Raw genomic sequence first — 15,317 nt, 5'->3', positions numbered from 1 at the left:
TCTTTTAACAGAATGCAGAACTACTAACAACAATACCCTTCCCATTGTTTAATCACCTAACAAACAACCATTCATCAACGTGCATAAATAAATGGGACGCAATTTTACGCATTAAACACCCCTACCAGGTATACTTTACAGTGAAAACTACAATAAACTACAAAACAGAATCTTCTGTTGCGACATGGCCCGTTCTTTTGAATAAATCTTCAAGGCTTCTGAAAACTTCAACAATTTTTTGACCTTTGAGACACTTATAGAACAAGCTTACTAACTGCCTACATTTCATAAATTACGTGGTCACAAAAATTACGTGGCCACAAAATGTTTAAAGCAATTGTTATTTCTGTGCGCACATAGCGCAATTTCGAAGCTAGCCCCAACGTGTTTCTCACGTTCCCGAGGTTTTTCGCAGTACAGACTTTTTTGTGCACTCAAATGACGTGACAGAAGCTCTATCGCCGCCACTGGCCACGCTACTTCCAGTTGCATCCCCAAAAAACGTCCACTGCTGCCTTAAAAGAATCGCAACGAAAGCAAATCAGAGATTAGAAAACTGGCTGGCGATTACCATACTCCTTAATAAAAAATGTGTGCGCAGCGCGAACTGCAGTCTTATCGGTCACGACGCATACCCTCTGCATCTCAGGAAGTGATCGCGTGATCAGCGAACGCACGGCGGCTTGCGCTACTGTGCCGTTATCTCGCAGCGTGTCGCCGCCGCCGAGCATGTTGTTGTAAATCGTGTTTGAACTCCCGCGCAAATGTCACGTGGTTCAGATGAGTCACGCAACGAGGACCAAGTCTCACTGCCTCCCCCTCACACTTTCGCCACACTTTGCCCCGCCGTTTTCTTTCTGTTTTCGCTCGCTGGATTACAACGCCTTCGCTGTCGCCGTCGCAGCCGCCGCCGCCAAACCACAGTAGTAGGGGCGCCGAAGTTATCCGCACTAAAAGTGTTTGCTGCGGGAAAATATTGGTGTACACTCTGGGCTGGCGTAACAATATCATTCGGAGTGTTTCCAAGCCCGAAGGAAATATTTAAGGCGTTTATGAGCGACGCTGGTGGGCCTTCTTGACAACCGGATTACCACGTCTTCAAAATTGCACAGTCGTGTAAAAATCCACGGTCGCTAATGGCAAACCACAGCGCCTTACATCCCAATATTCTTCACTTCCTCATTTATACAGCGCACGACTAGCACATCCAATGAAATTTCTGACTTGGTGTGAGGCACAGATAAATTTAAACCCTGGTAATCGCAAGCAGATATGTTAGGCTGAACCCTATATAGAAGCACATTTATGAAATTTAATGACGACGCTTGCAAGGCACGGAATAAAGTTCAATGCACATCGAAATTAAAGCAGTTGCAATGTTCACCGCCTTGCATTAGCTGTGGGCTTATAGAAGATGTGTGGGACGACACACCGTTTTTCTGACTGCATGCAAGGCAATCAAACCTACTGTTTTTTATATATTTATTTATTTCTAATTTATTTGTGCATGCTGGATACCTATGACGCCCAATACGCCACCCTCTACGTATGTAGTTTCAACCCTATTATAAATCATTTAAATAAATAGTACAGGAGGCATTGGCTGATTTACACTGTTAATGATGAGTAATTCAGATTCTAAAGGCTGTGGGATGGAATATATTCAGTAAAAACCATCTGTTACTTCTAGTGCTAGTAAATGTCAACGGGCAGGAAATCTGCTGATTAGCTTTGTCAAACGCAGTTCTTTGTTATCACCCCGAACGGCTAATCAGGTTACATGGGACTCTGAGACATATTGACAATATTGTGGCATTTGTCGGAGTTTTATATGGTGACAGTACACAAAAACACAACACATATTTTAATCATTTGACAGCACAAAAGGTGTGACGAAAACACAATACACATTCTTTAGTATTATGATTGCACGAACAGGTGCGATCACTTTGATTTCCCTCGAACACCCTGGTTACACTGGACTAGAAAATTATAGTTCACAGTACCCTGGTTTTTCAACCGTAGTGCCGTACACCAGGCATTGCGTTGACAGAGTTTAAAATTATGCTTTAAATCAGAATGTATATGCTAAAATTTATGAACTTTTGACTAAGTCAACGTTCTTTACGTCCTTGACGAAAGCAAGCCGATCTAAGAAAAACCGATACTCTGGCTTAAAGTGAAAAAACTTGTGTAATGTTTTCGGTGTTTACAGGCAATGTTAATGGTGCACTAAACCGAGCTCCCGAACTAGCTCGCCGAGTGAGCGCACGAAGTTGCATGCATTACTTGTTCATAGGCAGGTACACAACAATATTGAAAGCGTATCTTACCATCTGTATAATGAACGTCGCCGACATGGCTAAACGTGTGGCCCTTCCGAATCTCCGTTCCACATACTGAAAAAAGAAAAAATAAAAAGGCAAAAGGTTACCACGCATAACGGAGAGCCGTGAGGTGATGTCATCATTCAAACGAAGCCTCGCCTGTGGAGCGAGGGACAGTACTGTACATAATTATAACTCAGAGCCATGTTACTTACGCATAATCTATGATAAAGTTGTATGATAAAGCCATAAAGGGTCACGATGATGTGTCGCATGTACTGCATCAAAAAACAATGCAGTGCCCTTCCATTCTGTAAAGAAGGATGACCAAGATGGCAAGCTGGGCATGGTTCATGATTCATGGCTCATGGTTCATGGTTCATGGCTATTGGTTCATGGTGATAGAAAATAGACGTCTTGGCGGTTAATTGTATTATATTTTTTTCTGGGTGATTTCGATAACACAAGAGTGAGAGCCGTTCTCTGTAACCATACTCCATCCGTAGATGACCGTGCTTCACAGTGCAACACACTATGTGGGAAGGCAAGCTTACAAAAACCAAGCAAGCTTACACCAATTCTCTTAAAGTAGGTTTAACCTCTAAACACAGATGCATTGCTGCAAAGCTTTTTTGGGGGGAAGGGGGGGGGGCAATATAAGCCGTCTTATGTTAACATATGAAGGCCCTACGACCCCGTTTTTATTTTTTATGATTTTTTTTTCAATAGGCTGAACGCATGGCGCACAGTTTAACGATACCGAGGATTTGAGTGGGCGCCGCAAGGTGGCGGAACGCTCGCATGCGATTCCTGTCTAGATCGCTCTGTTGCCGGAAGTAATTTGCTGGATCTTAGCCATAGCTTGCTATAAAAATGTCAATCGGCACTACTACTTTCCAAGGGCGGATCCTCAAGAAGAACTAGCCATCGAAATTTACGGAAATCCTTCTGCCCCGCTATGTCAGTAATATTTTTATTACCACTTTCTGGAACAACAAAGTACTGGTTATACGCAAGTGGTACCGGTAGGCGCCTATGCCACCTCTCTCAATGCAACGAAAACGTGTGTCTTTCTAGACAGACGAAAACATTCCGTCTGCAATTGAAATGCAGTAGCCGACCATACGGAAATCCTTCTGCCCCGCTATGTCAGTAATATATTTTTATTACCACTTTCTGGAACAACAAAGTACTGGTTATACGCAGGTGGTACCGGTAGGCGCCTATGCCACCTCTCTCAATGCAACGAAAACGTGTGTCTTTCTAGACAGACGAAAACATTCCGTCTGCAATTGAAATGCAGTAGCCGACCATTTTTTCGGACTCCAATTATTCTGACTTGCTGAATACTCCGGACTTTCCCGAGGAACCGTCAGTTGTCCCATAGGAGTAATGTATATGACCAACGGATATTTCGGGCAAATTAAAGTCAGAACTTCGATTCTCCGGACAAATTAATCCGCAACAGAACCACGGTGCGACTCCAGGACGAGACCATATTGAAACCTACGCCACCTTGCGAGCTTCGGATTGGTTGCGGATTGGCTTGGCTACTGCCGGGGTAACAAACTTTGATTTTGAGGCCATAATTTTGCATGTATACTCTCCGGCGGAAGCAATCTCGAAAGCCAGAAATAGGTCATACGTAGCCATTTTTTCTTTTTTTTTGACCCCGCTGTTAAGCAATTTAAGTAGAGGAACCATTAGAGACTTTTTCAGTACAATTTAAAGGAAATAAAGTTCGTTTTCGCGTCTCGCAGATTTTTCGGGGTGCTCTTTTATTCGAGCTATTTTTCGTTCCCTCCAGGTCCAAAAAATCGGTCAGCTACTGTATAAATGACGGCGACGATAATGAACCTACTGGAAGCAATTCAACAATTGCATTGAACAAGCATCATATTAACTAATATAACAAATGGCAATTACAGATTAATAGTCACACCGCTCATTACAAATAAACTAACGTTGTTCAACAAAATAACCGACCGATAGGCAGCCCGATGCTCCGCCGACTGAGCTATCAATGTAAAGCTGCTGCCGTGGCGAACAGGTTGGATACGTATGGCCTTAACACCGAAAAATTTTCGCATACGTCGAAGCACATCGTGGTTCACGGAAACTCGGCTTACGTCTGCGCTGGCAGTGCGCGGTATAAAAGGGAAAGAAGTACATCCCAAATCGGTTTCCGGATTCCAGAAACCTTAGCGCCTTGCAATGAAAGGCAGTGCCAGGAATCAAAGCACTTCTACAGACCTCAAAAAAATTTCAGAGCTAAAATTCAAAAAATTTTGCGGGGCAAGCGATAGGATTCAACAGTGCAAAATGGGCGCGGTTGAGAATCCATGGCAGATGCCTTTGTCCTGTTGTGAACAGATGATGATGATGATAAAATACCTCAAACCTCGCCCTGAACCACAGAAATATAGAGCGACTGCGTCACTCCACTGTAAGGTACTTAGCGGCTGTACTACAATTAAGAAATTTCAAGCATTTACTTGCCTTCGAATGTCATTTCTCCTTCTGCTTGCGTCATTATGTATTCGTACAAAAAGGTAGAACATATTTTCTGCCATAAAACTATCGTGTATAGCCATTATTTTCTGTGATTTGGATTCTTTTAGATAATTCTGTACGTGATTCATTTACATGCCTTTATTCGCTATGCATACATCCGGAAAATTGGAAGAAGTCTGCTTCTAAGTGCTAACAAGCTTATAACGAATGCAGTGGTCTTTTTATTTATAATGCGAATGAGTACAGAGGTGAACGCATATGTTGCGACTACTTACTGCAGCTGTGTACGAGCAACCGCACTTCATTTTTTTTTCTGTTTTCTTCTGCTTACCAGCTCACATTTTCCGTCTAATACTCTACTCTCTTTACCATTATTTCAATGTTCCCAGCCCTCCAACTTCTCCTGGAACCCTGCCTGACTCCAAATTCGGAAGTATAGTGGTTTTGGCTCACTTTTTGTTATGATCAATTATACTTATTTCTCTCTCTCCTTCCTTTTGCGTCTCATTCTTGGGCTGCTTTGGTGAAAATTACAGAATATTGCAATAAAAGGCAAGATGTATGAATGGCTGCTGGTCACTTTAGCATGTTTGCAATGATAATTGGGAAACCAGGAGAAACTTCCACAAAGATGGCCATTGCCGACATCGGCAGTGCGGCTCGCGTGGAAGTTTCCTGAGCCTGTATTTCAGTAGGAAAATAGATGAAAGTCGACCCGTGATCCATGGAGGCGAGTCATTCAACTTAACTTTTCGCATGTTGCCCCTGTATAAGTTCTTTGTTGTCGACAGATGGTGCAGTTGTTGTTGTTATATCCGCGAAAATTCTTGTCACGAAAACCTGGTGTCGGCATGTGGAAGCGCATGTTTTTGGACCCATGACATGTTAGCTGGCAGAGCGCTAAATGGGCTAAATGGGCGCTAAAAAGACTACTACTTTTTTTCTTGGGAAAATGAGTAGTTTCGTTACTCTCGTCACAAGTGGAATGGTAGGTTATTTTCTTAGCGCCCTTACAACTCGGCCGAATTCCGCACACACATCTGCCAGTATTCTCTAGCAAGTATAAGCACTTCGATTAATTTTTCTCAACCCGTAAAAGCTGTTGCGGTGATGTCGGATACAGCGTGACTGTCTGTGCCCTGTATACTGACAATATTCTTCAGCAGCATTCTTTTTTTCCTTGCCGGGTTTTTGCACGCTTAATTTTACTTTGCCAGATTGTTAAAAAATTGCATAGGGTTTGGACAGTCAGATTTTCTGTAATAGGGAGCACTTCCGCGTTTTTGTTTAACAAGCTATCCACAATTCGAACTCAAGGACCCTCTATCAAATCAAATCCATTACCCGCATAGACTGCATGCTTCCTTACCGCTATATTAGCGTTAAAAAACAGATACGAACTGTTATTCCTGCGTATGTGAAAATGAGGTGGTCCAAGGGCAGGCTGGCTTTATGAGGTCAAGGCCATGCATGTTATAAAACACAACCAACCTCGTACACGCTGATGACCTGAAGATCGTAGAAGACAGGCAAAAACAGGTAAGCCACGATGGGCGTGCCTACAATGTAGGCAACTGAGATGAGAACGTACTGGGTGCCGAAGAAATAGTTTTCGGACGGCACGCCCAGAAGCGTGATCGCGGACATGAAGCTGGCCATGAGCGAGAAGGCCACGGGCACCACGGACATGTTCTTGTCGGCCACCAGGTACGCCCGCGTTGTCCGTTGTCGATTGCCCGCGAAATGGTAGTAGATACCGATGAGCGCCGACACCACAAGCATCACGACGAATACGGCATAATCCGCCGCACCAAACGTGGTCGTTTCGTCCTCCTCCCCCATCTCTCGTTGCCGGCTTGTGTGTGGTGTGAAGCCGTTGTGGTACACCTGGCACTACCGCACTACGTCAGGTCCGGCCGGGAGACGAAACTGGGCTTCGGGCTGCAAGAAATAAGAAAAAAGTAACAGTGAGTTATTCTTTATTGTTGATTGGAATTTAGATGCTGGGCACGTAGATGACGAATGCTAACTACCGCGACAGAAACCAGCAAAGGCAATCTCATGATATTGTTGGTTCTTCTCACTGTGGAAATGTCTCGGTCGTGGAGACGTTTCCCGTACACTGCATTTATTATGGATACAGTTGAAAGGTTGACAAAGAAATTGAGTATATTCATACCATCCAATCCTCCATCTAGAGTTTGTGAGCGCTTCGCAACTACTATTACCTCGAAAAGTGATCAGACGAACACATTTCCGAGACACCGTGTGCTAAGTAGGCCGCATAAGCTCTTCAAGGCTAAATCAGCCGCCAGTTGTCTGTCGTGTTTGTTTATTTTATTGGTATTGATTGTTTAGGGCCACGGATACTGAAATTCTAGCGTCTACAATGTGGTGCGTGGCTGGAGCAGCCCCATGTCCGGTAGCTTTGTTGAGAAGAATCGTGTGGAGCCAACGCTACGCGTGCCTGATTCCGTTAAAAGAATTGGAATGGCGATGATCCTAGAGAATTCCTTTTGAAACATAGAAAACAGGCGCCTCCTTTTCCACTGTCAGGAGCGTCTTGGCCACCACAACGCATACAATCGTTTACCCGAACGTTGAAACCGCAGCAGTGTTTTCAAGCACGGGGAGCCTGAAGCTATTTTAATAACCCATTAATTCTAATCTGCCGTGCTTATAGGTCTGCAAAAGCTTCATCATCAAATGCTGTAGCAGCGCCCCAGGGCATATTATCAGCGTATAGGAGAAAGCGAACGTTACTGCTGTAGGAATAACAAAAATATTTCCTTGGGAAATCAATGTTTCAGTCAATTAAACATTCAACGCAAAATTAAGCAATGAAACTAACAACCGAGAGAAATTCAAGTGTGCCATATTTACCAATTTCACAGGACAGATTACAATTGCGAACACAGCTCCCAGATCGTCTCTAAAATGATCGCAGCATGTCTTCGACTCGGGTGTTAAGAGAAGGAAGTATGTCGCCGATCCATAGAATTACATATGCGACAAGAATTTACAAACGGGAAAGAATACAGGGGAGAGAGAAAGAATATATCTTTATAAATCAGATGCTAATGTTGTGTGCCTCGCCCTGCGGAAGGCTCCACTAGTCGGAGATTCCTAGTCTCCGTCTGGCTGTCCTCGCTCGGGTCACCAGGTTGAACTGAATATCCGGGTCGGGGGAAACACCCAGGCGGAGCCAATGCCTGCAGCAGCAGCGTAAATTCGCGAATTATGTCAGGCTTGCGCCTGGCAGCTTCATACGTGTAGTGTGCACCTTCAGAGGAGCCTAGAGCGGTCAGTGGTTCGTGCGGCCCAGGATTCAGCGGAGCCCCATTCAAGGGGCCTCTGTTGCCCCGAAGACACCACCGCACCAGCGTTTATGTATGCGCGGTGGCCTGCGGGTCATTCTGCGTGCCGAACGCATAGCGCTTCCACGAATGCTACAAAATGTGCCCACGACGCTCTCTCACCGCACGCTCCGAATGGACGCTTGCATTCTGATTGAATTCCGGCAGAAACCATCCCCATTGCTTTCTTGTGTATTTATTTTGCCTTCTCTTTAGATTCTGCTGATAAACTCAATCTAAAAACGAAACCCAAAGTCGAATCATCTTCTGTTTAACACTCCTGCGCGAGTGGCCTTGCCACCCACTAACGATACTTGCAGCAAAATTGTAGCTTATTTAAAAAAAAGCAGTATGCCCTGAACAAGTTATCCGTAAGCTCGTAATTCAAAGACCTAGGAAAGAACTACAAAAGATTAACGATGGGCTACTCGGGTATATGCAGTCAGTGGGGATACCGAGTCTATTTTCTGTTGGCACGGTGTTGTTAATTGCTCTCGAAGGGGTGCCGGCTGTGGTGGGGTACGTTCGTGCCATTTGTACTGCAAACTCAATGCAGTGTGTGCGAAATAATACTATTCATACACGAGTTTGCAGGGTCACTGCTAAAGATTAACTAACTATTCAATATTTGGCTCCTGCGAAGACATCACTTATTACATAAACCAGCGACTTCTATCCTCTTGCAAAATCTCGTAAGGGGACACGTGCCACCTAACACCCAACACTGGTGCTATGGTTGGGTTCATGCCATCTCATTCATTAGAGCTCGCTTCTAAGCCAACATATTGCGAGAACAGATCACTTCTGTCGTAACTATTCATTCTTATCTTCGAGGTTTTTCATGTGCGTTACTCGTTCCACCTATCTAACGTTGTTTACCAATCCCCTAGCAAAGTATTTGTCATATAGGTGTTCGCATGTAAGCCATGTATGCAATTTGCCATGCATACAGTTTACCAATTGCTATGCAATTTGCCATATTTGCCATGTATGCAATTGGGGGGATGGTGGGAGGAATTTAGCTCGGCTATTACTGATTACGACCTATGCTCAGTAAACGCGGCATTAGAATCTGGCGCCGCAAAACCATGCCTCTACACGATGCCATCAGTTTCATTCGATACTTCTACTCAGCCCAGTAGTGCTGCATTGTACAAACTGTCTGTATACTTTACAGGCGCTCCAGAATCGCAAAGGAAGAAGCTGTTTAATGCAAAATACAAAAGAAAAACTAACTGTTTTTAGCCACAGCAAGAGAGTACAGATTACGTACACCGAAACCCTTGCAGTACTTGAAGGACACAAACTCGCCAGTTAAACTTGCAAAATAAAATCCAACGTTTCTCCTGCCTAAAATGGTTGCAGCGCAAAAACGACGACGGACGAGTGAGGAACAAACGGGACGAGCGCTATTGGTAGAACCTTCCTCTTGATGCAGAACGACATGGTTCGAGAACGGCAAACGGCATGAGCAATGATACCGACCAAGGCCGGAGTACTTAAAGCGGAACACAAAAAAGGGCCCTTTGTTTGTTCCTCACTCGTCCGTCGTCGTTTTTGCGCTGCAACCATTTTAACTATGTACCAACAAGCCCAACTGGTTCTCAATGACTCCTGCCTAAACACGAGGGACTTCGCGCGGAAGACTGCTACCATCAAGCAGGAGTAAAACAAAAAAAGAGTGACATAAGAGCTGGCTAACGCAACCAATAATTACCTACACCTTAACAGCCTTTACATGATTATACGTCGCGTTTGGCGCAATTCTCTAACCGGATACACGTTTATCCTTGAGACTTGCTCACACAAGTACAAGGTCGTGCGAGGCCTACGGCCAAAAATCTCGGGACGTCGAGGTGTCGGTTATCTCGCAAGAGCTCTACTGCCCATCGCTGGCAAGATTCAACTCATCGTGTCTTGGGAAAGGCGTTCATTGAGATATTTCGCCATTTCGGTTTCAAGCCGAATTTTAGTAGCTTTCCAGAAAGCGTTTTTCTGTTTGAAGTTAGCCGTCCTTATTCGCAATATTACGATGTTGTGCAATGAAGCCGAACATTCACAGCGATTCAGTTCAAACAACCTTTTACGAAAGCAAGTCATTGGCCTTGGTAAGCTTTTTGGTGGCCACCCCAGTACCATATGAAAGAAGAATCTATTTTACACACAAAGAAGGTGTTCAAACCTTACAACAACGACCCTAGCCGTTTTTCTTCGCACGCATGACCTTTTCGTGCATTCATTACAATCAAAAGCTCTGTGTTTTTCTTTCCGTCCTCGTAGAAACGTTCACTTCATCTGCAGCAAGGAGTGCGAAGAGGGCCAGAGACCAATCAATCGATCGATCGATCGAGCAATCAATCAATCAACCTTTGCTTCTTTTCTGCAGAAACCCGGAGAAACTGAAGGCCCCGAGAAAGATAGAAGGTTAACCACCGCTTGAGTAGACACGCCACTCATTTGTGACGGAATTGGACACAGTAAAACCAGTAAAACGACACATACAAAGAAAATATTGCTGCGCACTAAAGACACAATGAAAAGTACCCAGCTGCTAGAGTGTGGCCATGCAGCGCAGATTAATTTACGAAGTAACTAACCTGTTTTGCCAATGTTCCGAATAAATAAAACGAGCCAGACATTTTTTTCTATATTTTCGGTTCTATGCAAGCTGAAACTTTTACTTTTGCTTTATTGCTATAGTATTGAGCATTGCGTTCGTATGTTAACTTTTCTTTTTCTGTAGCATATTTTCGTGTGAAATCCCAAAGTATGATAAATTCATGGTAGTCACAGGTACCATTCGAACTGGGGATTTTTGAAGGATCGAGTAAAGTTTCTGCGAGTTCGGGTGGAATGAAATGATGAACAAGATCTCTTAAACACCCGAAAAAAAGAACAAAGAAGACCACTTCTGGCTGCTTCGAATGGGAGGAACATACACCAAGGTGTTTCTTGTTGGAAGATTAGCGTTTCGCCATAGCTCATCCTCAAATACACTTATGCAGGCATTGGATTGCATTCTGTATGTTTCCGTAAACCGTTACGTGTTATCGACAGTGAAGATGTAAATGATAGAGGTTATTTTTATATCGTGTTTGGCACATTGAAAACAAAATTTCCATGCCGGTAAAACTTTTTCCCGTGTGTGGGAGACCAGCCGCGGGTAATTCTGTATATGCTGCAAATTATGTATTTATTTTATAGCAAGATATATTTTACAGCGTGAATAAGTTATCTATCCTTCTGCAAATTATGAACGATCGTCAACCATAGTGGACATATAAACATAGTGAGAACCTGGGTAGTATGGGCACGATGCATCGCCTCCTCGGTAGCTATCGTCGAAGACTCCGAAGCAAAGAGTTGTGGTGGGAAGTTTTCAGCTATGGACCACACGCGTCTCTATTATGTACACAATGGTCGCTTGGAGGCGCGATTTGCAATCGAATGAACCAACCTACAAAAAAGGTAGTTCCTTATGAGAAATCATGTCCATAGTTCCCTGCGAGGAAAACTACATGCCCACGACGTAGCACTCAACGGAAAGCCTGGAAAGATATCACACGCTCATGGACTCTTGCCAAAGAAAATGTGGAGGGCTGGCCCAAGACTCGCTGTCAGTAACTCACTGTACTGCCAAAACTCACTGCGCAGAGAGCGCTCTTCATGTCACTATCGTAAGCAACTTTAACCTCCAGATTCACCTGGGGTGTGGAAAACAGTCTGATGTTAGTCGTGAAATACTCCAATAACATACAGTAGCCGGCGGATTTTTCGGACCTGCAGATAAACACAAAATAGTCAGAATAAAAGAGCAGTCCGGAAAACCCCCGAGTCGCAAAAACGAACTTTATTTAATTTAAATATGACTTAAGAAGTCGCAAGCGGTTCACGGAGAAGTCGTGAACGTGCACGACGAGCGACACGGGACAAACCTGATGATGATGTTGCTTATAGTCATCGTCACCTGGTGCATAAAAAGAGGTGTCTAAAAAATGAGTGCCCTTCCACTCTGTGAAAATGGATGACCTGCAGAGCTGCATGCCCGCCACGGAGTGCACGAAACAAAGCACGTCTGTTTGTAATTTACGACTGAGCATACTTCCTAGCCAATTACCTGAATGAAATTTAGAAAGACTTGATATTTATCCTAGCAGACAAACGTAGAGCTGTCTCTTTCCCTCCCGCGTCGTAGGCATCTTACTGTTTGTGTAACCCGCCAGCCCAATCCGCTCTACCACTGAGGACACCGGACCGGTCGCATTGGGCTGTTTTACGGCCACGTTTAAACCTGACGCCAAAACAACGAACATGTCATCAGTAAAGGCATAAAAGCTTCAGCTGCGTGTGCCCCCTCTCCCTCAACTCCCAACCCGTGCACGCATAAACCGGCAATCGGTCATCACCGGGTATTTAGAAGTGAAAGACACTGTCGAACATGTCGCAGTCAAAGCCCGTTAAGCAGAACAAGTGATATTGACCCACGTCGGCATTCCGAGCGGTGGAGTTGCTGTTCACCCGGGGGGGATCCGCAGCCACTCGACCAGCGGGAACTCCAGGCGGCAATGGTGGCGGCAGCGGCTTTACGTTGTTTTTGCGCCCATTCGCTCTTCTGTTCGGGTTGACGCTTCTTCAGTTTCCGCTCTTCTTCCTCCAAGCAAACGACATGCGTCCGTCCCATAGCGAAGGCCTGTAGACCTTTATTTTAGCGGACACACACGTGGCTGTCCCTTCCGCTGCCCAATCGTAGGCATCTTATTGTCTGTGCAACACACCAACCCAGACACAAATTAATCAATTGCGGAGGTCAGCTGACAGGGAACATTGAGCCATGAGACTCCCCCGTTTATATCTGCCACCACCACGACGGGGAAGTCATCGGTAGCGGCCTTAAGCCCTGCTGTGAGTGCATGCCCCCTCCCTCCACGCCCAACCTGTGCACGCCTAAACTGGCAACTGCGGGTGGGCGCATAATTATAAGCGTGAAATACACCGGCGCAGGGAGAAAGAAAGAATTTATATGCGGCCAGACTAAGATCTAGTAGTATTCTTCCGCCAGAAGAACTGTGACGAGCTGGTCAACAACGGCCGCCGACGCGATAATGTCGCTCGGAATGGCTTTCAAGCTACATATACCTACTGCTTTGCAGTAAAAAACGTGACGTGCTGCCGAGCGGAGTCAATGGCTGCGTGTATCTCGGAGCGCAAGGGCCCTGACAATTATCGCCAGGTTGTCTTGCTCCGAGCTTATCAGCTCGTAGCATCCACAGCACTTTGAATTTTGAGGAAAGAGCGAAAGCTCCAGGCCTTACATGCTTCGTAACCCTATTTCGGATCCCTTTAGAAGGAAAGGACGGCAAAAACGTTTACAGATACTGCAACACTTCTGATAAACACTTTTACTCGTTCCTTTGCGTCTGGAAGCACTGTGGAAGCTATAGGGTTGTATTCACTGGCGTGGCACGCATGCGGGAAACCATTAGTGGGCGCTGTAAGCGGTTACGTCGGGCTCCGCGAGATGGCGGTACTTGTCCGTGCTTTGCACATGATGTGTGTTTGATGTTTCAAACTGACCCCCCGCCCCGAACTAAAAGTAACGCCTCGACTCCAATGTGAGTGCGATTAATATCATATCTGTTGACACCACCACCGAGAATCGGATTGAAACGGGGCAGGCGACGCACGCCGGTGTATTTTTTTTTTTTTTTGTCAGCGAGGTACGGGCGCAGTGGCACAAGCCGCGCCATGTCTGTGCCGATGCGGCATAGACATGGCCGTTTCCAGTTGTCAAGCGAACAAATTGACCGCTCAACGTTTCAATGAATACCATCCCGCACTGCCGCTCCGTGCTGGCGATAATACCATCTATAGTTATCGCCAGCACGGAGCGGCAGTGCGTGATGTGCTCGTCGCAGCAGATCCGCCCTTCCGTTTCTGTTCTGCTTTTCTGCCTTTTTTTCAAGTACCTATCGAATGCGTTTATCGGTGTAACTGAAAGAAAGCCGCCCAACAGCCACTACACAGCTGTAATGACACAATGCGAGCACTTGAATACCACGACCGGTAAAGAGAAAATGTTTTGAGCAAAAGGATCTAAGTTATCTGATGGGCATAGAACATAATTTTGGCTCGGGCACATTTTTACCTTCTATTCTAAGCACTGGGTGTATTTGTTGTCTGCATTCTGAAAGCATTCAGGATTTATAGTCAAAAGAACTGTTGCAGGGTCCCTTTAAGCGCCATCGAGGTTGTTATTTCCAAGCTACTGTGACCTTAAAAATAAGGTCCTCGTAAGGAGGGCTCGGCGCACCACCCAAATGACATCTGTTGCATGAACATGCAAATAAACGCAGTTTCCTGGGGAATTGGGAATTGATGGTGAGGATATAGCATTGCACACAAAAACTATAAGCAACGAGCTCTAAAAGAATACAGAAAGGCTAGAATAGGAGAAGTAAAATGTGTTACGTTTGTTTTGAGAACATAAGCAAAGTTCAAATTCAGCCGGTTTCGAGACAGCAATCTTAAAATGGGCGTAGAACAACACTAAGCGAGGCAACGGGTTGCGAACAATGCGTGACAGTACAGAAATGGAAGCTAACAGTGAACTCTGGTACTCCGAGCGGACAGGCCTATTTTGTAAACCTTCAACCTGTTTTTTTTTTTTTCTAATTATGCGTTTTTGGGCTGAATTCCTTACCCGTCAATTGCTGAGCCTTTAAGGGTTACCCTCATGCAGCGACGGCGACAAGCGACGGGAAAGGCGTAACTCGATCGGTACCACAAACAGATAGTGTGGGCGACAGGGAAAACCGTAAAAAAATAATACACTGCCGCCAATGACCTCCGTCGTCGTCGCTCGTCGCTGCCGCTCGCTTGTGGGCTGCATCTGGCCGGCAAAAAGCGAGCGACGGCGACGGCCCGTCGCCTGCCGCTGTCGCCGCCCCCAACGGCCTGTGCAAAAATTTTTTCGCTTGTCGCTGTCATCCACAATACCTGTTTGCTGCACCCATATTCATTCCCTTCTCATTTGTGCACCGTACTTTCGGTCGCCCTTGTGGCAAGTAGCAGATCCAAGATCAGTTTCTCAGGCCGACCTCTTCTCCTTTTCGATAAGCAT

The 15,317-nt window shown here is 45.3% G+C and overlaps 1 protein-coding gene across 1 annotated transcript in view; it reads right to left on the bottom strand.

Moving 5' to 3' along the window:
• Positions 1–6,693, bottom strand: part of LOC144169741 (putative sodium-dependent multivitamin transporter) — a gene marked incomplete at its 5' end in the record, with an annotated part of 51,649 nt that extends 44,956 nt beyond the window's left edge. The window contains 2 exon segments of the mRNA XM_077699065.1: positions 2,334–2,399; positions 6,333–6,693. Of these exon segments, the coding sequence (XP_077555191.1) occupies positions 2,334–2,399; positions 6,333–6,683 (417 nt within the window).
• Between the last annotated feature and the right edge of the window lie 8,624 nt (positions 6,694–15,317).

This window comes from Haemaphysalis longicornis, unplaced genomic scaffold (genome assembly GCF_048455015.1).
Source record: "Haemaphysalis longicornis isolate Haplotype H1 unplaced genomic scaffold, Haemaphysalis longicornis Haplotype H1 scaffold_2, whole genome shotgun sequence".
Lineage (NCBI taxonomy): Eukaryota > Metazoa > Arthropoda > Arachnida > Ixodida > Ixodidae > Haemaphysalis > Haemaphysalis longicornis.
The sequence above is the reverse complement of the archived record's forward strand: the minus strand, read 5'-3'. Positions and strand labels throughout refer to the sequence as shown.